At 51.9% G+C, this 26222-nt stretch overlaps 1 protein-coding gene across 23 annotated transcripts in view; it reads left to right on the forward strand.

Moving 5' to 3' along the window:
• The window catches only part of TACC2 (transforming acidic coiled-coil containing protein 2), a 210728-nt gene that overhangs the window by 153553 nt on the left and 30953 nt on the right, over positions 1–26222 (forward strand). For 15 of the 23 annotated variants that reach the window (XM_053207328.1, XM_027063276.2, XM_027063278.2 and 12 more), the window contains 4 exons: positions 6499–6644; positions 17064–18360; positions 22360–22420; positions 23552–23750. In XM_053207328.1, coding sequence (XP_053063303.1) covers positions 6499–6644; positions 17064–18360; positions 22360–22420; positions 23552–23750 — 1703 coding nt within the window. The remainder of the gene's footprint in view (positions 1–6498; positions 6645–17063; positions 18361–22359; positions 22421–23551; positions 23751–26222) is intronic. The other 8 variants (XM_053207320.1, XM_027063279.2, XM_027063285.2 and 5 more) reach the window with 1 other exon arrangement.

The following is a 26222-nucleotide window of genomic DNA, read 5'->3' on the forward strand; positions in this document are numbered from 1 at the left end:
GTGTGTGAGAGAGAGAGAGAGAGAGAGAGAGAGAGAGAGAGAGAATGCACACGTGTTCCTGTTCCTGCAAGGACCGCATTTCTTGACAAGCCTGTCTAAAGTGGAATATTTTGATGAATAGAATTTAGTGGAGAGCAGTCTCACAAACACCCTGTCACTCACAAATCCATCAGACTCTTAGATGCAGAGATGAAGGAGGTGATCTGATCTGCCGAGAGCTCCGTTTTTTGTTTCTGGAAGATCTCCCCCACTTCAGGGAGGGCCGGTGGCCTTTGGGGCTGGAGGACGTGAGCCTCCTATGGATGCAGGGCTTTGGGCCAGCACTGTTGCCTCTCCCTGGGTTTGGTCAGGGGGAGGGAGGCTGGGGGGTACTTGCACCGCTCGCTCAGGTGGGCCCCCCCCTTCCAGAACCTGAGAGGGTGGGGCTTATGTCACAGGAAGCCCCCCCCCTCTAGAGTGCTGGTGCTGGGACCATTCACTCTTGCTGGGTGGTCACAAAATCCTCTATCCCCAGGCTCACTTTCACAAGAATTCTGAGAAATTGCTATAGAGATAGGTAACTTTCTAGAAGGAGAACTTGCCTTTAGCAATGTTTAAGAATGAACTGTTTCTTGGACGCCTGGGTGGCTCAGTCGATTAAGCTTCTGACTCTGGGTCAGGTCATGATCTGGCGGTTCATGGGTTTGAGCCCCATGTCGGGCTCTGTGCCGACAGCTCGGAGCCTGGAGCCTGCTTCGGATTCTGTGTCTCTGTCTCTCTTTTTGCCCCAACCCCACTCATGCTCTGTCTCTCTCAAAAATAAATAAACATTAAAAAAAATTTTTTTTTAAAAAAGAACAAACTGTTTCTTGATAATCAGATAACATGTAAGTATAGGTAACTTTAGGTTTCCAGGTGGGGGGCGGGCACTGAGGTTAGGAGGGAGTCTCTTATTGACGAAAAGCAGGCTGGTTCTATGGAATGTCGTGTCGTGTCCTTGCTGGAAAGGGCTGGTTACTTTGGGAAGTCACTGCAGCTCTCCTGGCCTCAGTTTCCTTGCCTGTTTATTTTATTTTATTTTTTGAAGTTTATTTATTTTTCAGAGAGCACGCATGCAAGTAGGGGAGGGGCAGAGAGACACAGAGAATCCCAAGCAGGCTCTGTGCTGTCGGCACAGACCCTGACGTGGGGCTCCAACTCACAAACCATGAGATCATGACCTGAGCTGAAATCAAGAGTCAGACACCACACCCATGCGTCCCTCCTTGCCTGTTTCAAAGGATGTGATAAGCATGTTGGAATGGGAAATTTTCTTCCATCTTCAGGGTTGGAAGATTCAGTCTGTGGTGTTTGAGATTTATTTCCCCAAACCCTTGAATTACCTCCAGTACAACTTGAGCAAAACATAATCATTTAATAAGCTGAAAAACTACATTCGTAGCTCCTCTTTATTAAGAGAGACCCGTGTTTTGTTTATACACATAGACATTCACACATACTTTTGTGTAAATGTGTATGTATGTGTTATTATACTAACTTCATTTTATATTGTGCTAACCTGTATTGCATTAACTAATTGGTGTGTGGGTGCTGATCTTTTACTATTTTGTTGTTATAGTTCATGGAAGTAAAACATGAAAATATTTAAAGTAAAAACAGAGGCCAACAGGCCCTGGGGTTCTACACTTTGCCAGCTGTCCTGCTTTGGGGACAGTTTGCATAAGTCTCTGTTTTAACACAGCGTGTTATCTGTGGAGGGACTGATTCCTTCATTGCGTGGAGCAGAGATTTTCGAACTGTGCTCAGTGGAACTTCAGAACTATAGAGAGATTCTCTGAAATCTGATAAAATGTTTGAAAAAATACTTTAAAACTCTACAAACAGACACCCGGGGAACTTGACAGGTTTAGTTTCGCTGGCTAGCACGGTCTCTCTGTACTTGGGATTATACGTTTCTATCTTTCCTTCCCTTCTGTGCACACCACGCTGGGTGGCATTGGAGACCACCAGCATATTGCCTTGTGCTGATGGATTAATTTAGTTTTGTTCTTCGGTAGCTCTTCTGCCCTGTCTGCCTTATTAAAGAATACAGGGCAAGCTGTTAAAAAACAGGTGTTGTTTGTAATCACTCATCAGGTTGCATCAGGACTTTTCCTGATAATGTGCAACCAGGGGAGAAATCGGTAGACAGAGCTCATGCTGCAATTAGCATCCCCAACCCCTAGTGTCAAATTTTCAGGTTTGTCAAATAGCTTTATTGTTCCCAACGATAGACTGTGTAGTAAGAATATAGTATAAATTGAGCTTATAAAATAAACGCAACTTTTGTCTATGCATAGGATTCATTTGGAAGAATAGTTCTACTGTTGAAAATATTTGGGAGCCACTGAGACAGGGAAAAGAACACAGATTTTATAGGCAGACGGTTCTAGATTTGAGCCCAACTTCCGTAGCTTACTAACTAGATGGCCAAGGGCAAAGTACTTTGCTTCCCATAGTAATGCCATCTGTAAATTGGGCTTGCTCACCGCCAGGCAGGATATTTTTGAAGATTACAGAGAAATGCACAAATGGACCTAACCCGTGACCTGACACATTACAAAAAGTTCAGCATGTGAACTTTTATGTTCACTATTACCATGTTCAACTATTACCAAGGTTTTCGTGCTGGGCCATATTTCATGCCTGGACATTAAGAGCTACCTTTTACACTATGGAAAGACATTCTCTCGGTTTATTTGCATGTATTTGCATATTGACTTATATGGTGAACATAGCATATGCATATCCTGGTAAATACATTTTCGTATAATTTAGAGACGTTTTGGCAGACTGGAGTGGCACGTTCTTTCTGATGCATCTTTGCAGCATTAAGTTAATTTCCTTTTCTTTCATTTTGAAAGTCTGTGGAGCCTTAACCGAAGAATTTATCGTACTTTAGTTTTTTCTAGTAAAAAAAATCAAACAGCCGATGGGAACTGCTTTTATGCATTGGGGCTCCAAAGTGCTGCTTTATTTTTGTGTACAGGCTCTTTGTGGGTGGACTGCAGAAATCCCTGCTCTTGGAAATGTTTCTGAGCCCTCTGGGAAACTGAACAGGGAAAAAAGAGCTAATTAAAAAAGCTGCCATCCGCCTCCTCTAATTAACTTGCTCTCTGCTCCTGGGAGAGGGTACGGAAATGTGAAAATAACACAGGCATCACCGGAAGTGAATGCCATTCTTGTGGTGCTCCAGTCGGTCGCCCCGTGGTGTTGTGATGCAGAAATGGTTCATGGTAAACAGGCAGGGAATCACAAAGGGGCTCCATGTGCCCTCTGCCTCCCTCACTGGGCAGTGGTGAATGGGGGTTCCTTCTGAGCAGGTGTTCCGGCCATCCGGGCAGCTGCAGCAGGAGAGACCTCATTGGAATTCAGCAGCTTGAGCCCAAGAGTATCCGGCCCTCCCTGTTGCTTGCCTGTGTTGTTAGGGAAGAGCAGGGGCCCTCTGCGCTCTAAAGCCGCACATCTCTAAAGCCGCACATCGCTGGGGCCCAGGGTTGCAGAAGCCAGGGGAAGAGCTCTCAGCCTCTCGCCCCCTGTCTCTGCTGCACTTTGGAGAAGCTCGCAGCATCCGTGACTGGCGGTGCTGCTAACTTCTTCCTGACATCTTGGGCAGATTAAGATCCCAGAGACAACGGCAAGGGAATCAGGGGTGGGCATTTAGGGGACAGAGGCCGTCCTTCAGCCAAGATGGCTTTGGCCTCCTGGCGGATGTGGCCCCTGGTGGAATGGGCCCAGTGGATGTGGACAGCAGTGACTAGCCGTGGAGACTCCAGTCTGATGGCCCTCCAAGGAAGTTCTGCAAAGAGGCAAGTTGGCTTTGTGTGTCTTGTCAGTGTTGCCCCTGCCACATTCCGTGCTGGGGGGCAGGGTGACTTCCAGGACCCCCCAGGGTGATCCAGACTCTTATTCCTCTTTGATATTCCATTGTGTAACTTCCTTGTGTTTTTCTTGCCCGTCAGCAGACTCTGCAAAGCTCAGGTACCTCGATCTGTCGTTGTCCAAGCGTGTATCTTCACTTCCCTACACAAAAGCGAAGGCCTTTAAATATTAATGTGTGTTTGTAAAAGGTCCGCATGGCCCCCATCCTGTTTGTGTGGAGTAAGTCTTTACTCAGGAAATTTGATAGTGTGCAGGCTTCAGCTCGTTGGATCTCATCAAAAGCAGATCCGATGTTTCTGTTCATCTCTTTGGGTCCCCTGAGGGCTTTGTGGCTTTGCTGGAGGAGCCAGGGTTCTTGGGGATGGGGGAGGGGGGTCTTTGGCACTGACAAAATGAGCCACTAACGAGTTGTAAAAACATCAATGTAGATTTTTCTGAAGGAGAACTCACCAAATGGCTCTTTTTCCCTGTGCCGGCAGACGGTGGAGGGATTGGCTTGGTTCCTGGCTCTCTCTGCCCGCTGGCAAGACAGTCGTTGGAAGAGGCTGCCCTCTGCCGAGGTCACTAGTCCTCTGACCCTTGCAGAGCTCAGCAGTGTGAGCACCTCGTGCTCCGATGCTAACCTGGTCCGTCACCCTCCGATTCCACGTCTTCACCCAGATTGACCCGCTGGGCCACTGTGTCAGCCCGGAACTTAAGTAGCTGCCCTCTTGATAATTACCTTTCTTGTTGCAAATGAGTAAGTGGCCTTTTGGTGTATTTAAAAGATCTTGAGATGGGCATCAGCCCAGGTGACGCTCTGCTTCTTGGGCACTGGCATCCTCAGAGCAAGCTTGGGCCAGGACCGTGGACCATTGGGCATCTTGAGCAAGGGCCTCAGGGCACATGCCTGGCTCCACCATCTGGGGAGGCCTCATTCTTTCTGGCTTAAAATGGAGCCCTGGGAGAAGGGGCGTGATGAAGAAGGGCCATCTACTCTGGGTTTTCTGGAGCCCAGGACAAGGCTTTAGTTTGTTGAGCAGCTCCCCACCCTTCCCCCCCTCCTCCCATTACTGGGAGGGGCATCCTCTGGGTGGAATTTTGGGCCAGTTCTCTGGGTGAGACCATCCTGCTGAGCAGTGAGGGTCATTATCATATCATTGGGGTCAGCAGGCTGTGTTTTCTGTCTCCCGCTGGCACATCCTCCAGTGAGCTAGCTAGCTTGCTTTCCTTCTTTCTTTTCTTTTCTTTTCTTTTCTTTTCTTTCTTTCTTTCTTTCTTTCTTTCTTTCTTTCTTTCTTTCTTTCTTTCTTTGTTTCTTTCTTTCCCTTTACCTCTTTCCCTCCTTTCTTTTTCTTTCTTCCTTCCTTCCTCCCTCCCTCCTTCCTTCCTTCCTTTCTTTCTTTCTTTCTTTCCCTTTACCTCTTTCCCTCCTTTCTTTTTCTTTCTTCCTTCCTTCCTCCCCCTCCCCCCTCCTTTCTTTCTTTCTCTTTCTTCCTTCCTCCCTCCCTCCTTTCTTTTTCTTTCTTTTCCTTCCTTCCTTTCTTCCTCCCTCCCTCCCTCCCTCCCTCCTTTCTTTCTCTTTCTTTCTCCCTTCTTCCTTTCTTTCTTTCTTTTTTCTTTCTTTTCTTCCTTCCTTCCTCCCTCCCTCCCTCCTTTTTTCTCTTTCTTTCTCCCTCCCTCCTTCCTTTTTCTTTCTTTCTTTCTTTCTTTCTTTCTTTCTTTCTTTCTTTCTATTCTTCCTTCCTCCCTCCCTCCCTCCCTCCCTCCCTCCTTTCTTTTCTCTTTCTTTCTTTCTTTCTTTCTTTTCTTCCTTCCTCCCTCCCTTCCTCCTTTCTTTTCTCTTTCTTTCTTTGTCCCTCCCTCTCTTTCTTTTTTTCTTTCTTTTCTTCCTTCCTTCCTCCCTCTCTCCCTCCCTCCTTTCTTTCTTTTTCTTTCTTTCTCCCTTCCTCTCTCCTTTCTTTTTCTTTCTTTCTTTATTTCTCTCTTTCTTTCAGTCAACAGATGTTTATTCACTGCCTTTTGGCTTCAGCTCAGAAATGCTGTGAGAAACCAGATTGGCTGCCATCATGGCCTTGAAGCTCAGTAGATGAGAGAGACAATTAACACAATTAGAAGGTGAATAAATCCATAATAAGTTGTGAGAAGCTCTGGGAAGGAAGGGCAGCAGGAGAGAATGACGGGGTGGAGAAAGGCCATATGAGATTTGGTTTCGTGGAGTAGGGATCCTACAGCGTGTTGGAATCATGGCATCGAAATGTGTTCCTGGGAATATCAGTTTGAGTGAATTGGTGTCAGGGTTGACCAAAAGATTCCCCTGTGTTTGTATTTGCCACTAAGGCCAGAAATAGGAATTTTTCTTAGAGCTAAGTTTCAAAGCATATATCATTTGGGCACAAAGCTGGTGATAATGAGATTCCCTCTTGGGAATCATGAGGGGAAATGATTTTGCTCACGTCTGTCCTGGAACAGTAGAATTGGGTGAGCCTGATTCTAGCAGTGCCGGGTGGGGGGTCAAAGTGCCGCACATCCTCAGCAGCACTGACCCCTGGCCCCTCAGAGCAGACTCAGCCCTGGCCCCCACCTAACCTTGAGTTTCTCCTCTCTTCTCTCCATCAGGAGTTCTGACTCTGAAGAAGCATTCGAGACCCCTGAGTCGACGACTCCTGTGAAAGCCCCACCAGCCCCACCTCCACCGCCCCCCGAAGTCACTCCAGAACCTGAGATCAGCACACAGCCTCCTGTGGAAGAACCAGGTAACCAAGGTCAGGTGCTCCCCGGGGGAGTTTGGGGGCAGCCCTGGGCTGGGGCAGCTGGAGGAGGGCACCCACTCCAGGGGGCCATCACTGGGGCTCTTTAGACACTCCCAGCCTCTGGGGCCTCCTGCTCTGGGCTGTGTTTTGTGAATGAAAACTGAGAGTGAGCAGATATAGTGGATTATATGTATGGGGGAGGCCTGTGGAGAAACCACCTGGCGTCCAGAATTGGATTTGATGGGCCAAGCGGGTCTGGGAGGTTTCTGTTTGGGATTCTATCTTGGGTTCTAGTATGTGGCCCTTGGGCCCTGTAAGAACACTGGTTCTGTCTGGACAGCCCGCATGAACCTGCATTTTTATTAAAGACCATAGCCCCCATGGGCTTGGGAATAGAGATAAGCGGTAAATGGGAAAAAAGAGAAAGCCATAGATAGCCAAACCCGCTTGTGGATGGTTCATTATTCCTCGTTAATCACAAGTTACCTGATTTCATATCACTTTCTTCCCTAGTGTGACTTCAAACATAGACCTTTCCATGCCTTTCAGATGTGGTTCCTAGAGGTGGTGGGGGCGGGGGGGACGACAGAGCTCATTCCCCAGCCTGCCCACCTAGCTGGTGCTCTCCGCATACATCCTCCAGTTATACTGCAGGGGTGGGACCACCTCCAGCCTGAAGGTTTAACCCGAGACCTGGAAGGAGATGGGGACTGCCAGAAATGGCCCCACAGGCTGGTCAGGGGCCAAGTGGTCCCAGAAGTATGGCCCCCTAGCCTGGTCAGTGGGCCAAGTGGTCCCAGAACCGATTCTACAGGCTGGTCAGGAGTCAGGTGGTTCCAGAAATGGCCCAGCAGGCTGGTCAGGGGGCCAGGTGGTACCGTCCCAAAACCTGGACTACCTATCTGCTTTGGGCCCTGTATTTTAGACGGCCTCACTCTGGCTTTCCAGCCACAGCCCTTGCTATGTGGTGGGGCTGCATGGCCAACCTCCCCTTACACCACATTGTGGATACCTGGGGGCAGCCACTTCCTGGGCCCGCCTAGTCCCCTTCTCATGGCCCATCTTCCCAGGGCTGACTGTACCCATGTTTGTATCTCTCCGCCAAGGAGGAACCAAGGATGGGCTTGGGGCCTGCAGGTGGGGTGTCCACATACCTGTGCTCAAGGCCACCCCAGGTGAGGGATGGGGCTTGGGTGAGTGGAGAAGGAACAGGCTGATGGCCAGGCCTCCGTTCATACTCTTGCCCTGGCCAGGAACCAGGTGAACTGTAAAATAAAATGACATTTTGATCTTGATGTTGGTTTTACAAAGAAATGGGTAGAGTTCTTTATACCTGCCTGGGTTCAAACAGACCCTTACTTTAGAAAGGGTTGACACTCCAGGGCTGATCCGCAAGCAAATACACTCCCTTGCCCTGGGGGGAAAGGGTTAGGACCATTTTTAGGGAGGGCAGATGTCTTTGCTGCTGTCTGGCAAGTGCAGTTTTCAGATTCTCCCGTCTTGGACAGCTCATCAGTTAGTAGCGTCTGATTCTGTATGGCTAGTTCTAGGTGCTGGACCCGAAAAGGGGAATTCTTGTAATTTATTTGATTTTGAGGTGGAGAAGGAGCCAGGCCTGCTGAGTCTTAAGCATTACCATTTTTTCTTCCATACTGGAAAGCATATAAAAATTCTCTTCCTATAATATTGTAAAAACTAATCATGGATGACAAATAGATTATAATTCCTAGGTCAAACGTGTGCATAGGAATAAACTATTCTTTTTTTGTGTGGGTACAAGTCATGCCCATAATGTGTGGGGCACTTTAGGAAAGAATTGGGCAGAAAATGATGTTGTATTGCAGTGCACAGACCATCCCCACGCACCAGGGAGTGACCAGGGAAGGCCATTGCTGTGAGCAACCGTGCACCTTCCAGAATTTCCAGCCACGTATCCTCGCTGCGTCTGGGGATGGTTTGCTGCTTCTTTTCTTTCTTCGGCCTGCCCTTGTTCCTGCTGCCTGGCTTGCTTTTCAACAAAGCAAAGAACAGTCTGCATCCTTAAAAACAAACTCACACACACACAGCACCCGCCTCTTTCTGAGACGCCAGTTTCTGAAAGAATGAACATTGTAGGGGATTAAGAGATAACCCCCACCCGGAAGGGGTTGGAGCTGGTAATTGCCACGAGTCACAGCCCCACGGAACTTTTGATTCCACCAGTTGGAGTCTTTGAACAGGGACTTTACGCTTCTCCTTCTCAGAAAATTCCAGCGGAGCTAAATATATGTGGATTACACAATACGGACTCTTACGGTTGGGATTGTGACTGCTTAACGCCCCCCCTGGCTTGGGCTGTACAGAGATCCATTTGATTTCCTTCAGTTATTAGAAAAGTCTGCTTGTCCATTCTGCAGACAGCATGGGGCACAGCAGAGGCCTGAGAAGGCGGGAGTGCCTGCTTTCAGAGGTGGCTAGAGGGGGAGAAACGTTCCTTCGGAGAACCACAGGAAAGAAAGGGCAGAGGGGGGATGTCTATTGTTTGGTTTGCCTCTGCAGAGTGCCTGGGATATTGCTAAAGGGGCCGGAAGAGCCACATGAAATAATAGACCAGACCCTCGGCTGTGAATAAAGACATGATTTGCGCTCCTGGAAATCCACATTGTACAAAACAGTCAGCTACCTTACCCTGGGTCCTGCCAGCTGTTTGTGCCCCCTGGGACAGAAGATTGGGAGATACTGTGTGCTCACCTGTATCTGGCCCTCTTTGGGGCCGGGCCGGAATGAAGCTTGTCTGAGCCCAGTTTTCTCGTCCGGAAGAACCTCCTTCCCTTTCTGACCTTCCCTGGTTCTGAGATTGCAGCGCGTGGCTGCTGTATGTTGGCCATGTTATTAGAGCTCAAAGCCGGTCAACGAGGGACATAAGTGAATGCCCCATAATTAAGTAATAGCACCTGCTTAAGCGTCCACCGTGTGCTGGGCCAATGCTGGGTCCTTTGTGCGTTTCATCTCCCACTCAGCCGAGACTCATCCCCTGCGCTCACAGCATCTCTGCGCGTCTGGTAACAACCACCTGCTTCCCCAGTGAGATGCGGGGCTTCCAGACCACGCCTTCCATCTCACAGCACACGAGGGGCTCTGGGATCGGAACCCAGACCTCTTGACTCCCTTCCGTTTGGGGACAGGGCTGCTCTCCGCCGGTGGACTGAGCTGGTGCATTTAAGTACCCCGAGGCAGGGGATGGGCAAGCAGTTGTGAGGTGAGCAGCAGGCAGATGGCCAGTGAAGGAAGCACTTCCATGATACCAGAGGTGGACTCCTCCCGTGGTTGTCCTCCCTTCGGGAACACTGCTCCCCTCCGGGATAAAGCCTGTTTCCTTACCCTCGCTGGGAGACTGCCCAGCGCCGGGAAGGCCCACACTGGGGCTTGGAGGTGACTGGAGACACTGCCCTGCGTGCCCTGGGTCTTTCCCCTCTGCCCCATGGAACGTGTGGCCTTTGCCAAGGCAGTGGTTGTGTTCCACACAGTGGTTCGTGGCCACCATCTTCAGATTGACTCAGAAAGGAACTCAGCACACCTAGTGGCTTCTGTCCCCACAGGGGACCATGTCTCCATACTCACTGTCACTTGCCTTCTTCTCCCCTGAGGTTGCTCTGCAGGGGTGTCCCCGCAGAGAGATAGGAAGGCATCTGGGAGCCCAGCCTGGGGCAGGGGCACAGGGAGTGGGTGTCACTGTGGCATGTGCAAGAGTTGGGGGCCCCCCGGCTGCCACGTCCCGGTGCTGCTATTCCCTGTGCTAGGTGCTTCTATGGTTCTCCCTTTTCAGCCTCACAAGAAGACCTGATTTACAGCCGAGGCTCAGAGGAGTCACAAACGGGAGGAGGGTGGGCATACCGAGAACCTGGAGGGGCCCTGAGCCTCCGGACTCACACTGACTTCCCTTAATGACCTCGTCAGGGGACCTGACTGCACTCAGTGTCCAGCACAGTGGCCCCTGACGGCCCAGTGAGTCACAAGAGTATCTCAGGATGCTCGTGGGCCCCACACACCCGGGCAGGTGGCTCGCTCTCTACTGGGATGAGTATAAGCTGGGCTCCATATATGTTTTCCTGTTATAGATGCCTTTTAAAAAATATTTATTTATTTTTGAGGAGTGGGGAGAGGCAGAGAGAGAGGGAGACAGAAGATCACAAAAGAGCTCTATGCTGACAGCGGAGGGCCCGATTCAGGACTCGAACTCACAGACCGTGAGATCATGACCTGAGCAGAAGTCGGACCCTTCACCAGCTGAGCCACCCCGGTGCCCCTGTGACAGATGACTTTTGCTAAGAATAGAACAGGGGCACCGGGGTGGCTCGCTCCTCTGGTTAAGCACTCGACTCTTGATTTCAGCTCAGGTTATGATTACAATGTTGGTTGTGAGATCGAGCCCCACGTCGGGCTCTGTGTTGGTCATGGAACCTGCTTAAGATGTTGTCTCTCTCTCTCTCACTCTCTCCCTCCCTCCCTCCCTCCTTCCCTCCATCCCTCCATCCCTTTCCCCCCCTTGTTTGATCGCTCTCAAAGGAAAAAAAAAAGAACAGAACAACAAGTAACAATTGTGAGCATTTTCTTTGCAGCAGCCACTGTCAGAAGCATGAGCTCTAATTTCTGTAGCAGCCGGGAGGTGGTACCGGGGCCAGTGACAATGAGGCACAGTGGGGTTAAGAGACTTTGGCCAGGGCCACCCAGCCGATCAGCAGCAGAGCCCGGGTTTATGTGCCTGTGGACTCGTCAGCCCAGACTCCGCTTGAGTCAGAACTGGGTTGTGTGGCGTCATCCTAGCGATGTGTCTGGATGCTATCTCCTTTCGCTTGTACAGAAAGCACTTTTCCGGAACTGCTGGTTTCATGCCCACCGTTACGCTTGAGGGATGGTGGGAGGGAAGTCTGGGGACACAGAGGCTGAAAGGAGCAGGAGTGGCCACTGTCGGAGTCACGGAGTCACGGCGAGGTTAGTTGTTAGCTGTTAGCCCTGCTGGTACCTCTGTCAGCCTCCTGGGGGTGAGCCTGGCCAGGGGCAGACGGGGGCGTGCCTGGCAGGCAGCCCTGTGTGAGGAGAGCCCCGGCGGGGCAGGGGGGGCAGGGGAGAAGTGACATTCGGTGCGTTCTAGGCAGAGCCGGGACCCAGCCCCCAGCTGCACAAATCCCAGCTTTGCACACCGCCCTCCAGGGGGACTGTGCCCCCACAGTGCTCCTGGGTGCCCGTGGGGTGAGGTCACCTTTTGCTCCTCCTAGCAGGGCTCTCCCATCCTAAGAAGGGCCACTTCATCTAGCTGCTCACAAGGCGGGGTCTGGTGGCAATAAGCTGGTTTTCAGAGAGAACTCCCTCTTCGGCCTTTGGCATCTGAAGGGAGGTTGTGTGTGATCAGTGCACGCGTCCAGGAAATAGCGGGCACAGCCCCACTGGGTTGGTGGGGCCGGGGTGGTGGTCCTCAGGGCCCAGCAGGGTCTCCGTGGGAATCTGAAGATCCACTGGGTTTGGAAGAGAAGCCGACTTCCCATGGGCCTCCTGCCTCTCTTGCTGGCCAGGCACACGCGCTGCCTCTGTGGTCACTCCTGCCCTCCCCGACGGCTCACCTCTCAGAGGCAGAATTCCCACAGGCGATCAGAGCTGGCCTCAGAGAGATCGATCCAGGCCGATCCAGGCTTCTCCTCCAAACCATTTCTGTGGCCAGATACTCAACTGTGGCCCCTGGAGGTTTTCAGAGCTAGGATAGGTCCTGAGAGGGCACAGGTGAGGTGAGCCAGCCCAGCCCCCTGACTTTCCCTCTCACGGCTGCCCGTGGCACCTGTGGAAGTGGGGGTTCGGAGCCCGCACTCCAGCTGTGCCAAGCTGCTGCTTCAGGTTGGAGCCGGGAGGCTGGGGTTTTAACGGGTGTCTTGATGTGTCTTACGATAGGCAGGTTTGGAAAGTGCTGAATTCTCCTGGACTTGCTCTGAGTGGCCCACGGCTGCCAGTGAAATGCCACATGAAGACCAATAATGCTCCATTTAGATCTCGTTAGCCTGCTTAAAATGGAGACCTTTGCCAGAATAAACACTGTTAAGTGCAATAGATTATTGTTCGGGTACCCAGAAGATGTAAATCTATGCCCCCTGTGGATGAGACCATTTCCTTTGGTCTGTTGGTTTAAGGTGAGAGTGTGTGAGCGCTGGGGTGCCAAACGTGTTGACACGTTTGGTCCTCTGGGCCCACGGATCCCTGTCCAGAGTTGGGGGCTGGGGCAGGGGGGGCGGAGAGAGAGGCACCAGCCCAGCTGGCAGTAAGTGCTCGGTTAGAAACGGCCCCACGAGGCTGCGGAATGTGGCCTTTGGAGATGGTAAGGTGATGCGAGTCAAGTGTCCCTTACTAGCTTTCTCTCTTTCCTTGGAAATCCCTCTCGTTTCCCCACACGTTTGTTTTTACCCTTAGCTTGGGGATTTGACTGCCCCGCACTGGTGTTCATGGATGACGTTGTGTTCCCCCAAATCCTTATGTTGAAGCGGTAGCCCCTCGTGTGATAGGACCTTCAACGAGGTGATGGAGGTTAAACAAGGTCATAAGGGTGGGGCCTTAATCCAATAGAACTGTGTCCCTGTAAGAAGAGGAAGAGGCCCTGGGGGATGAGCTCGTGCGGAGAAAAGTCCGTGTGAGGCCACAGAGGAGATGGCCATCTGCCATCGAGAGGTTCTGTGGTACTTTGTTCTGGTGGCCCGAGCTGAGTGATGCCCTTGGGAACCCCCCTAGCAAGCCTCCATATGATGAACCAGAGATGCTCTTTTTGTTACCAGACTGAACCAAAACCTGGAGCCTGGGCAGGCATTGCCCGGGTCTACACCGATGGGGCGCACGAGGAGGAGGAACCCAGATTATTTGTGGAGCGAATGAATGAACGGTCTCCATGCAGATACAGCGAGTGGAATTTAGAAATCTGGTAGGAGGGGCAGGGAACCCAATCAGACCACACTTGCTTTGGAAAATCAGGGCCCGCGCATGGCAGTGACCTTTTCTCGGGTCTGCGAAAGCCACCTTGGCCAGGATTCCTCGGAAGAGCACTTAGAAGCCCCCCAGCCCCCCAGCCCCTCAGCCCCATAATGGGCCCTGTGGAGCGACCTGCTTGAATACCACGCAGTAGGACAGGAGTTCTCACCCAGGGGCTCTTGTGCCCCTCACGGGGACATTGGGCAATTTCTAGAAACGTTCTTGGTTGTCACAACTGGCGTTGGCATGCCCGTGGCATCTAGTGGGTAGAGGCCAAAGACGCTGCTAAACATCCTGCAGTGAACAGAAGGACCCCTTGCGTCAAAGAACTAACCATCCCAAAATGGCCACAGTGCCAAGGCCAAGAAACCCTGCAGCAAGTTTAGGTTTCCTGGCCCGTGAATAGCGGTTCTGAAGAGGAAAGAGTGTTACTCAGGCAGGGACGTTTTGGTCTGGGTCAAACAATGAGCAGATGGTTAAGCTGAATATCTGCTGCATGTTGCATGATTCGGGGGGACCCCTGACCTCGGGAAGACCTCAGAAGGCATGAGGCAGCCTGAAAAGAGAAGAGGCTGGCGGTTGTGGATCTTGCTTTGGGAATGATGGAAGGGGCTGGGGTTCTTTCTCCCTCTTTCAAGGCCCACTCGAAAGCACCTGTTCCGCTGGGTCCCCTGGTCCCTCTGGGGCCTCTGTGCCATGTGTCCGGGCAGGAGGATGGGGTGCTTGAGGGTGCCAGGCCCTGGAGGAAGTAGGAGGGAGTTGGTTCAAGAAAGAAGCAGGGGGCGCCTGGGTAGCTCAGTTGGTTAAGCATCTGACTCTTGATTTTGGCTCAGGTCAGGATCTCACGGTTCCAGCCACCCCGCTTCAGGCCCCATGCTGACAGCACACAGCCTATTTGGGATCCTCTTTCTCTGCCCTCCCCCACTTCTCAAAATAAATAAACATTAAAAAAAAGAAGCAGGGAGGAATCTTCTTCTTTTGAGATGGAAAGGAAGCAGGAGTGTTTTGAGGTGAGGGAGGCATCTTTCAGTGGAAAGAGCTGTGAAGTTTCAAGGAAGCTCTCCGTCCATCTGCTCCAAGTAGGGCCTGGGTGGTGCTGGGCACCGAAGAGATGAAGAAGTTTTGAACCATGAATAGATGTGCTTCCAGAGGCATTTTTTTTTTTTTTAATGTTTATTTATTTTTGAGAGCGACAGAGACAGAGCACAAGCAGGGGAAGGGCAGAGAGAGAGGGAGACACAGAATCGGAAGCAGGCTCCAGGCTGTCAGCACAGAGCCCGATGTGGGGCTCAAACCCATGAACCAGGAAATTGTGACCTGAGCGGAAGTCAGACGCCTAACCGAGTGAACCACCCGGGTGCCCCTAGAGGCGTTTTTGGAGCCTGCAAGAGAAAGTGGAACAAGTCCGGGGAGAGCAAAGATGACCAGACCAGTCCCTGAACTTGGGAGGCTTGGACTTTCCTTGTGATGTCATCCCCTGCCCGCACCCCCCCGCCCCCCCAGCACTTCCTCTCCCAAATATGCTTGTGAGCAAAGTTCCGGAAGCACTGTACAAAATACTCACCCCCTGGGCATGTGCAATAGTGAGCATGAATTGCTCTGAGAAAATCTACGGCGAGAGGCCGGTTCAGTGTTAGCTGAGCATTTCCCAAACCTTGTACATTTGCTGGGATGAGGCATAGAGAGGGCTGACAGATTCAGCAAATAAAAATACAGGGCACCCAGTTAAAGCTGAATCCCAGATAAACAAGAAATTACTGAGACATATGTATACTAGAAACTACTCAGTTATCTGAAATTCAGCTTTAACTGAACATCCTATATTTTATCTGGCAGCCATCCCAGCCGGGCACGGGGTGGGTGCTGGGGGCATGACCCCCATCAGTGAAACCCAACTTTAGAGACGCCGTCCCAGGCCATACCTGTGCTGACTCTCCAATCCCTTCTTCTGCAGACCTCTTTGCAACATTTGTCTTCCTTTGTCCAGTGACATAGTGTTTGTTCTCTGGCCACTTTCTGGCCTCCTGACTGCCCAGGAGAGCTGTGAACCCAGAAATGCATGAAAGGCACCACCTGGCACGGGGAGAGCCCAGGGTAGCCAAGCCAAGGCCAGGCTGGCCAAATCCCCATGGAACGGTGGGGTCATCGGGTGATGGAGCATTTCGTGGCCAACATGTAGAGTGTGCGTGGCATGTTTTAAAATAAGGAGCAGCCTCCATGGACGGCGGTGGCTGTGGCGGTGGGGAAGCCAGCAAGAACAGCAAAACGGCGCGCCTGGGTGGCTCAGTCGGTTGAGTGTCCAACTTCGGCTCAGGTCATGATCTCAGGGTTCATGGGTTTGAGCCCCTCACAGGGCTCTGTGCTGACAGCTCGGAGCCTGGAGCCTGCTTCGGGTTCTGTGTCTCCCTTTCTCTCTGCCCCTCTCCCACTCGTGCTCTGTCTCTCTCTGCCTCTCAGAAATAAAGAAACGTAATTAAAAAAATAATAAATAAATAAAAGTGTTAAAAATTTTTTTAAAAAAGCAGCAAAGAGAGGAGAGGGAATGGACTAGAGGTAAGGCCAAGAAGAGGAGCGTGGCAAGCAGAGTTGGAGGCAGAGATTATAGGGGACACCTGGCATAAGGACAGGTGGCAAGCAGGGCATCCTCAGTCCTGCTGCAGTGGCCTGGGGGCCTCCACAGAAAGGCTCCCAGTTGTTCCTCACAACAAGCTCCGAGTAGTCAAAAACAGGCTTGATGATGTTAATGGCTGTCTCCCTCTCCCTTGCTTTAGTCACACTGGCCTCTGAGGTTTCTTTAACACGTTAGCGTGCTTCTACCCCAGGACCTTTGCACTTGCTGTTCCTTTTGCTTATGATGCTCCCCTCACGCCCCCACCAGATACGCTCCTGGTTCACGCCCTTCCCATGTTTCTGATCTTTGCTTAAGTGTGTCCTCCCTGGAGAGCTTTGCCAACTCCTTTATTTTAAAATTTCAGCACTCCTACCCTGGCTTTATTTTTCTCCATATCACCTATCACCATCTGGCAGTCTGTGCGTTTTGCTTCTTTATTTATTTCTTAACTGTCTTCTCCCCGAAGGATGTACCTTCCGGAAGGGCAAGGATTTTTGTCTGTTTTGTTCATTGTTGAATCTCCAACACCCAGAATGTTGCCTAGTCCCAACTGGGAGCTTGGTAAACATTTTTGGAATGACTGAATGATTTGAGCTGTCCCCCAAACAGCCCGCGTCACTCCCATTTGACAGATGAGGGACCGGAGCGTAAGCCTACCTGGGGTCTGGAGCCAATAATGGGTGAGAGCAGACTTTGTGCCCACGCACCGCGCCCACCCGGTGGGGGCCCGGGGGTCCTGGGGACTCTGCCTAGAGGGTGGTAGTCTGGCACGAGATGAAAGCAGTCCAGTGTCCTGTGTCCTTCGTCCTTCGGTGACTGCTTTGTCTCCTTTTCCTCAGGATGCGGTTCTGAGACAGCCTGTGTCCCCGATGGCCCACGCAGCAGCTCGGTGGAGGGGAGCCCCTTCCGCCCCCCGTCACACTCCTTCTCTGCCGTCTTCGATGAAGACAAGCCTATAGCCAGCAGTGGGACTTACAACTTAGACTTCGACACCATCGAGCTGGTGGATGATTTCCAGACCTTGGAGCCCCGCTGCTCAGACTCTAAGAGTCAGGAATGCAAAGTGAACACGCGGAGGAAGTCCACGGATTCTGTCCCTGTCTCCAAGTCCACGCTCTCCCGATCTCTCAGCCTGCAAGCTAGTGACTTTGATGGTGCTTCCTGCTCAGGCAACGCCGAGGCCGTGGCCCTGGCCCCAGATGCCTACGGCGCGGGCTCAAGCAGTGCCTCCAGTACCCTTAAGCGAACTAAAAAACCGAGGCCGCCTTCCTTAAAAAAGAAGCAGACCACCAAGAAACCCACGGAAACCCCCCCAGTGAAAGAGACACCACAAGAGCCAGTCGAAGAGAGTCCTGTCCCCAGTGAGGAGAACAGAGCAGTCGAGACCAAGACAGAAGCTTCTGCACCAGCCCTGGCAGAGGAGGTACCCCTGGAGCCTGCTGCTGTGCCCAAGGCCGCCTGCCCTCTGGACCCAGAGGGTGCCGAAGGGGCCGTCCCCCCAGCTTCCGGAAGCGGCAGAGTGCAGAACTCACCCCCCGTTGGAAGGAAGACGTTGCCTCTTGCCACGGCTCCGGAGGCAGTGGAGGTGACCCCGTCGGATGGTGGGGGGCAGGAGGACTCCCCGGTCAAAGGGCTCTCGGTGAGGCTGGAGTTTGACTATTCTGAGGACAAGGGAAGTTGGGACACCCAGCAGGAAAACCCCCCTCCTACCAAAAAGCTAGGCAAAAAGCCGGTTGCCAAAATGCCCCTAAGGAGGCCAAAGATGAAAAAAACACCCGAGAAACTCGACAACGCTCCTGCCTCACCTACCCGGTGCCCCGATGAGCCCAATGACATCCCTATTGCTAAGGGTACCTACACCTTTGATATTGACAAGTGGGACGACCCCAATTTTAACCCTTTTTCTTCCACCTCAAAAATGCAAGAGTCCCCCAAACTGCCCCAACAGTCCTACAACTTTGACGCAGACGCCTGCGACGAATCCATTGACCCTTTTAAGACGTCCTCCAAAACCCCAGCCTCACCTTCTAAATCCCCAGCCTCCTTTGAGATCCCAGCCAGTGCCATCGAAGCCAATGGAGTGGACGGGGATGGGCCGAACAAGCCCGCCAAGAAGAAGAAGACACCCCTCAAGACGTAAGTGCAGGGGTGCAGGTGGTAAGCTCGGGGCTGTGCCTTGGCTGTGAGCCCGGGTCGTGTGCCTGGATGAACGCGGCTGCCCTAACCCTTCCGCCATCTGCCACAATGCCTCCAGGTTTGCAACACGATCCCTGTTTTCCTCCCTCTCTGTGCCCACGGTGGTGGCATTTCCCGTGCACAAATCCCTCTGGGTTTTGTGTCTTTGATCTTTTGCCTCGTTATTATGTCAGTGGTTTAAGGCTTTACCTTGAGCTGAAGGCCTGACATTTGACTCCGGGGGAGTGTGGGAGATCCCACCGAGAGGAACTCATCTGTGCTTGGGTGACTTAACCTTTTCCCTGCTTGGCACAGGAATTACTTTTGGGGGTGGCCTAGAAGCTAGGAGAGTCACCCTTCAAATAGTGTTAGAACTGGTCGTATTTGTGTCTGCCCGTTAACGTGTTCGTCGGGAGGCAAACCCAGTAGTCTCTGGGAGGCCCCTGAACGAGAGGCCTGGCCTGGGCCCTTCCTCGCACCCCAGCCAGCCTGTCATCCCTTTTTCTAGCCATCTTTTGCAGACAAGAGTCCAAGGCCCCATGGGTCCAGAAAGAGATCGAGGGAACTTGAAAGGGAGAAACCATCCCCGAAATCCCCGTGACCCCCAGGGGGCCACCAATAATTGGCTCAGCTGTGCTCAAACACTTGCCAAGTAGAGTGCCTTTAACAACCACATGTCTGTGCTTCTGGAATTCATCTCCAGACGCGCTCTCACCTGGATGGCTGTGGGTCCGTTTCCAGGACGTGGGTCCCAGCATACTGGGTGGGGAGGGTACTTAGAGCCTTTCTCCTGCCTTCATGCGAAGTAGGGTCAGTAACTGAACAAGGCCACAGCGACCAGGCTTCTGGCACCAACTCAGCAGAGCAGACCACAGCTGCTGGCCTCTCTGCCTCTGTCCGGTATGAATGGAGACAGGGTAGACCTTCTTACTTCCCATTCTGGGCTCCCCGAGGAGTTATCTTGAGAAGAACTTGGGACTTCCTGAGAAGAGATTCTCTAAGCAGGCGCGAGTCTTGGGATCCAAGGCTCCCCAACCAGGAACCTTCAGATCAGTTCCCCAACCTGGCCCTTCCTAGAGATTCCATCGAATCTGTGTTGGACGCTTTATTTTAAGCCTCAAACAGAACTCTGAAATGCTCAGACGACAAAGCCACGTTCCCTCATTTTTGGAACGGGAGCCAGACTGCAGCCACTGCGCACCTCCTCCTTCCGCACAGATAGTTTGGTTATGGTCTGTCCTGTCATCAGACAACACAGGTCAGGGAAGCCACCCCATCTCTTGTCCTCACCTCTAGTGCAGATGGCCTGGAACCCAACACGATGTGACAAAGCTCTTTGAACACCGGCACTTTAGGGGGTGATCAGAAGCACGAGAGGAAGGTGTTCTCGGACAGCCCCCTCTCCAAAAAGCCGGGATGTGGCCCCCTCTCCCAAGCAGAACTCACAGTGGATGCCTCTTGGGTCCCAACCCATCGGTAGCCAATTGTGTGCAGATGGATCTTTTTTGTCAGTTCCTTCTGTCCGTCTCTCTTTTTTCTTGTCTTCTTGTCTTAGGATGGTTGAAGATGTGATGTCTGTGTGTTCTCTGTTGTAAGTAAATTTAACGGAACCTGCCTCTTCCACTGAATGTGCTTTTCTTCCCCCTGTTTTTTGTTTTTGCTTTCAGGCTCTTTTCATTTCTTCTCCGTGGCTGCTGCTTGTGTATCTCTCTGTTGGGCCTGGGGACGGGGAGGCGGGGCATGGGGCTCCCCAGTAGCAGAGGTTACTTTCCTGTTTCGTAGTGATTAGCATAAGTGAAACTGCTTGGCTGTGAAAATGCGATTACCCAACATCTGCCTGCTTGTCAGGAATGGAACTCTCCTGCTTGCATATTCGATGTCTTCATCTGAAACCCATACATTTTTTTTTTTAAGCTCTCATTCCATTCTTTCATTTCAAATTGAGCTAGTGAGCGATTGCTTTCAAAGTACTGGGTGTGGCTTCACGTTGAAATAAGCATCCGGCCAACCGCAGGTGGCGACTGAGGTCACTTGTTCCTGCTAACGTGTGAAGCAGAAATCTGTGGGCTGTGTCTCCTTGAGACCTGTGGGTTGACTCGGAGTGGAGCACACGGCTGTGAGAGCCACCACCAGCCTGCTCTGGGCCTACGTCCTTGGTCACCCAGGACCAGTCTGGGTGTCGATCGGCATGCTGTCCGTGCATGGGTCACCCTGCTGGGTGTCGCTGCAGGCAGAGCAAACCGTCTCCGTGCCTGCACGGCTTTGCCCCCACGGCCAGGAGAGATGTCCTGGGCGGCTCCCAGGGGCCCAAGGACAGGTACCTTTCCTGCTTCCCTGTCTTTACAAGGGAAGCTGGCCTGGTCCCAGGGGTCCAGCAGCCCTGAGGTAGAGTGGAGTCTCTCAGGCTTGCTTCTGGCCAAGGGATTTCTTTAGTGTTTTAGAGCCATCTAGCAATTCTGAAATATACAGTTATATATTTATATGCATGAATAAATATATGCTTCAAGCTGTGACTGTATTGCTCATATGGCAAATGCTATAAGTGCTGGAAATAACCATTTCTAGTATTTTCTCATGACTGAATGCCATTGTTGGAGCGTTTTTATTGAAGAGAACACAGGGAAGGAACTTGAATGCCAAATTGCTTTGTCCATCCAGTTATTATCTATTTATTTATGTACGTATGTATGTATTTATTAAGAGAGAGAGAGAGAGAGCACGAACAGGGGAGAGGGCAGAGGGAGAGAGAGAGAGAGCATCCCAAGCCGCCTCCACACTCAGTACAGAGCCTGATGCAGGGCTTGATCTCACTATCCTGAGCCAAAATCAAGAGTCAGGACGCTTACCTGACTGAGCCACCAGGCGCCCCCATCTGGTTAATATTTAGAGCAGGGAAAGGTAGTGGGATCTAAGGCCAGGGGATGCCCGCCCCCGCCACAAGCCGCTGCTTTGGTGGAGGCAGGACCATACCGCAGAGGGGCCTGAGACCAGGGGTCCGTCTGCAGGTGGGAACGCTTCCATTCTGCCTAGAAAATGACCCCCCCCCCCCACTACCACCACGCCAGACCACTCAGTGGACTCAGTGGAACCATGTATGCTAAAAATGCTTTCCTCCTGACCCTTTCATAAGTCTGATCTGATTTTCCTTTGCCTCTAGTGACCTGCGCCTGCCCCCCATTATTTATAGAAAGGAGAAAGAGGGAAAAGAGTTGTTAACCATGGTTGAGAATAGACGTTAGAGAAATCACCTCATCCCTGAAAAGAGTTCTGGAGATTGGTTGTACAATGTGAATGTACTTTACGCTATTGAACGTGAGTGTTTAAGATGATACATTGTGTGTTAGGTGTATTCTACTGTAATTTTAAAAAGAATCGTCTCAACCCTGGCTCTGTCTCTGGTCAGAATCTCACCCAGGTCTGAGGTGCAGGAATCCGTTACGCTCAGAGTTCCAGTGAGTGGGAAGGAATTCTCCCTGAAGACCCAGAACATTCCTTCGTGTTTCTGCCCAGATCCTTCAGCTGTTTATTATGTGCTGTGTCGGCTGGCCAGTCAGTAAACTGGTTCCCCTTCACTGGTGTCAGGAACCTAGATCCCTGCCCCCTGCCCCATTTGGTTTCAGACATTCTTGGATGAATCTGAATACATTAATGTCACCCAAATCTGCTTTTTAACACAAGAACATCCGGCTAAATTTAGCTTCATTTTCTGGGCCAGCTCTCCAAAATGGCATCTCTCTAAAGATTTCCAGCTCGAGGACTCTCTCCCTCAGGGGCAGCAACGGTATCTGGTGTTAAGTGGGAATGATCAGCACGGACATCTTTCAGCTGGTGTGGAGTAGCGAGGGCTGGAGGGTGGGTCTGGGCCAGACGCTCCGCAGACACGGTGGCATGGGTCCACTCTGTGGAACTCTGGACTGTTCTGTGCCCCTGTTGTGTTGACATTTTCCGTTCTATTTCCAGTGACACATTTAGGGTGAAAAGGTCGCCAAAACGGTCTCCTCTCTCTGACCCACCTTCTCAGGTACGATGGTCCCTCGATAAGTACGATTTTGCCACTCACCTGGGGAAGTTAGAGCTCATGTGTTTTGATTCCCTACTAGTCAACCGAAGTTTCTCTTCTGTTCGTCACGGGCACATTCCAGCATCCTCTTTGGCTCGTACGTGGAGGGGTGGAGGGTTGGAGGGATGGGGCGTCCCTTGCTGTTTGCAAGACACTGTTTTGATCCCTTCCCTTTGGGAAAGATCAGAGTGCGTCCCGCGAGTAGAAAGATGTTCAGCGAGTGTTAGTGGATTCTGTAGGAATCGCACCAGCCCATTTGTCCATTCTGCCAGTTAATCAGCCGAGAACGTGTATGAATTTCAAATTGAGAAAGTCCGTTGAGACACATGAATGTATGGTGAGAAAGGATGGGCTATGTGTCAAGAGCACTGGATTATGTAACTAAATCCAAGCAGGGGAGATCAAAATCATGCCCTAAGGAAGTAGGCGCTTCGACCCTCCCTTGAGCTGTGCCCATCGCGCTCTAACCAGCCCCTGTATGAGATCTGTACCGTTACAGACCCAGGAAGGTTAGCCTCGGGCGTGTATACCAGGCCCCCTTCTGAGACAGTGAGGCCCCGGCCCGCCCCGCAGACCCTAGCCCAGCCGCAGGAGAGGGGGCTGGGGTCCCAGTCCCAGCTCTGCTCTAGCACTCGGGGCTCCCCCGCTGCCCTGCTCAGCTGCTCCCCCTCCATGGAAAAAATCCCGCAGCCACAGGCATGCAGAATGTCAGGCGATATTAAGGATATCGCTGCACAGGCCCTGAAGCCCTGTGTAGACATAACTCGATAGTTGCGGTCATGAAAGTGCCAAGAGTTAAAGTTCCTTATTTTTCTCGGACTGAACGAGCAGGAATGCCCCCACATCACCCCGACACAAAATCCTAATTTGTCGGAAACCCTCCACCACCCCCTGTAACAAGCCATCAGGAAAGGAAAGTCACAGAGGAAAGAATCTTGTCTCCTCGGGACCATTTTGGGCAGAGTCCGAGGACCCAGAGGATTGTGATGGAGACGTGTCCTGGTTAGGGGGGACCCCAGACCTGGCTGGGCGGGTGCAGTTGGGGACACAGAGACCGTATGAGAAGAGCAACTGCTTTGCTTCTGCCCCCAGGACTCCACTCCAGCGGCTACCCCGGAAACGCCGGTGATCTCCGCCGTGGTCCATGCAACCGACGAGGAGAAGCTGGCGGTCACCAACCAGAAGTGGACGTGTGTGACAGTGGACCTGGAGGCTGACAAACAGGACTACCCACAGCCCTCGGACCTGTCCACCTTCGTAAATGACACCAAATTCAACTCACCCACGGAGGGTAAGCGGCTTGGTGGCCAGCGGGACCCCTACCCTGCCTCGGAGACCACTGTCCCTAGGGAGCAAAAGGCCAGGAAGGAAGCTTCCATGCCAGGTAACCATGCCATGGGTGCCCTCCCAGCTAAGTCTACATTTGAAAACAGCCTGAGGCTCGGGGCGCCCGAGTGGCTCAGTCAGTTAAGCATCCGACTTCGGCTCAGGTCATGATCTCACGGTCCGTGAGTTCGAGCCCCGCATCGGGCTCTGTGCTGACAGCTCGGAGCCTGGAGCCTGCTTCAGATTCTGTGTCTCCCTCTCTCTGACCCTCCCCTGTTCATGCTCTGTCTTTCTCTGTCTCAAAAATAAATAGCTATTAAAATTTTTTTTTTAAACAGCCTGAGGCTCGAACCCCGCTGCGCCCCCACCCCCGAGACACCAGCTAAGAGTCAGTCAGCTTAATACACCCTCCCTCATTCCCGTCCTGAGCTTACCCAAGCTTGGCTCATTGTCTGTGGCTTATGTGCCTGGGTGAAGTTGAAGCACACGCCTGGCTGCAGACAGCATTGTCCAAGCCGAATGCTCAGTGTGGGTCAGCCCCTCCCCAGGGGTCCTTTGGTGCCACTGCCCCACGGGATGGTCCACAGTGTGGTCACACCATCTACCCAAGCCCCAAACCAGAGGGTTCACTCCAGTCTTGCCAACAAAGAGGACAGTTTTCTTGAATAGACCCCAAGGCCTGTTGCTTTTCTCAACAATAGCTTTCTTCCTCTTCTACATATTAGCTTCCAGCTTTCTTCCTGATTCTTTGGCTTGAGAAATTCACCTATCTTAAGTCAGCGCAGCATCACTGGGTGAAATCAAGAGGTTTTTTTTTTTTTTGTAAACTGCTTATTCCACTCACACTGTTTAGTGTCTGAATCTATATATTGGCTCCCACACTTCCTTTCCCGTTAGGAAGGCTGTGGAGGCCTGAAACCATCTCCCTGCCTGATCGTGCTCTGCCCCAGGCCCTGTGTGCCTTTCCTGCACCTGCCCTGCTGTGAGCTTCCCTCCAGCACTCGGTGGGGACTGTTGTGATGGTGCTGAGGCTCCCTTTCCAAGGTCGGTCGTGATCCCTAACAATTCAAAAACATGGAGTAGAAACCAAGTCGACGACCGTCGCATGACGTGAAAATGTTATCTCTGCTTCTTTGCTGCTGATGAGGGGCCATGACTTCCATTAAACACCCTCTTGCTCCCTCCGGGCGGGCACTGGCAGAAGTGGGAGCAGGTAGTTGGGGGCTGTAGCTTGGATTTCTTCCTCTGCAGGCTCTCCTGTGATCGGCTGCTCGGTGGCTAGCTTCGTGCCCATAAGGTCTCTGAACGATACCAGTGAGGGCCATTTCATTTTGCCGGGGGCGGATTCTGGATGCCTGTCTTCTCACCATGATGAGGTTTTTGGGGGTGATGGTAGGATTCGTGGGGTCCAGAGCCGACGACCAAGAAAGAATTGTTGAAGATGTCTTTGGTGCAAAAAAGTGATTTTATTAAAGCTTGGGGACAGGACCCTGGACAGGAAGAGCTGCCCCGGACCATGAGGACCGCCTGGTTATTTACTATGGGGTTGGGGGGTAGGTGAAGTTCCAGGGGAAGTTTCCAGTGAGATTTTCATATGCTAAAGAAGACTCACAGGATCTTGGAGGCCTAGCTATTGTCATGTTAAGGTTGTTTCTCCCTCTAGCAAAGATTAGCATTAAGACTTCAGGGAGTTCCTGGAGAAAAGTTTTACTCTGCCGGCCTCAAGTATTTGTCAGTGGGCTGCAGGTGATAAGGGAATTCAGTTTTATCTGCCATTTCCTTCGGCCTTTGTTCCCCGCATCGCTATGGAGGGGTGATGTGGGGCTCCAGAAAACAGAGTCTGTAGGTTTCTGAGATTAGGCTATTGATAAGAGTGCCTTTTTCTTGTGATTTACTAAGATATTTGTAAATAGATGGAGACTCCGGGTCCTGCAGGACTGTGATCTCTATCAGTTAACCATTTGTTTTTCCCCTTTCCTTTGTTCTTGGGCATCCAGCAGTGCCTGAGGGATATCACACTTGTCCTGCCTGAGGAGTTTTGCGGGTGGGGGGCGCGGTTTGTAGCCTGTCAGCTTGCCTTATGCTCCCTCATCAACTACACTGCCTCTTTACAGTTTGGAGATGAACGGACCATCTAAATTATGTGAACTTGGATGTTTTGGCAATGTGAGTTCTGCGGAACAGACCCTTTTGGTTGGCTGTCCGGTTGGCTTTCAGGTTGGGGTTTGGGAGACTTAACAGTGACCGTCTCCTCCCTGACCCCTGGGACCCTGCGACCTGCCCTTTGCCCCTCTTCAGTCCTCCTTTTCCTCTGCACACACACCTGGTCCACAAGCCACACTGGATGGAACCACTTTTCCCCCACGGATGCCCCCACTCGGCTGTCCCTGCAGTGGCTGCTGCAGGCAGGAATGTTCCCTGCCCTGTCCCACCCTCG

The sequence above is a fragment of the Acinonyx jubatus genome, chromosome D2, assembly GCF_027475565.1.
Source record: "Acinonyx jubatus isolate Ajub_Pintada_27869175 chromosome D2, VMU_Ajub_asm_v1.0, whole genome shotgun sequence".
NCBI classification, from domain to species: Eukaryota; Metazoa; Chordata; class Mammalia; order Carnivora; family Felidae; genus Acinonyx; species Acinonyx jubatus.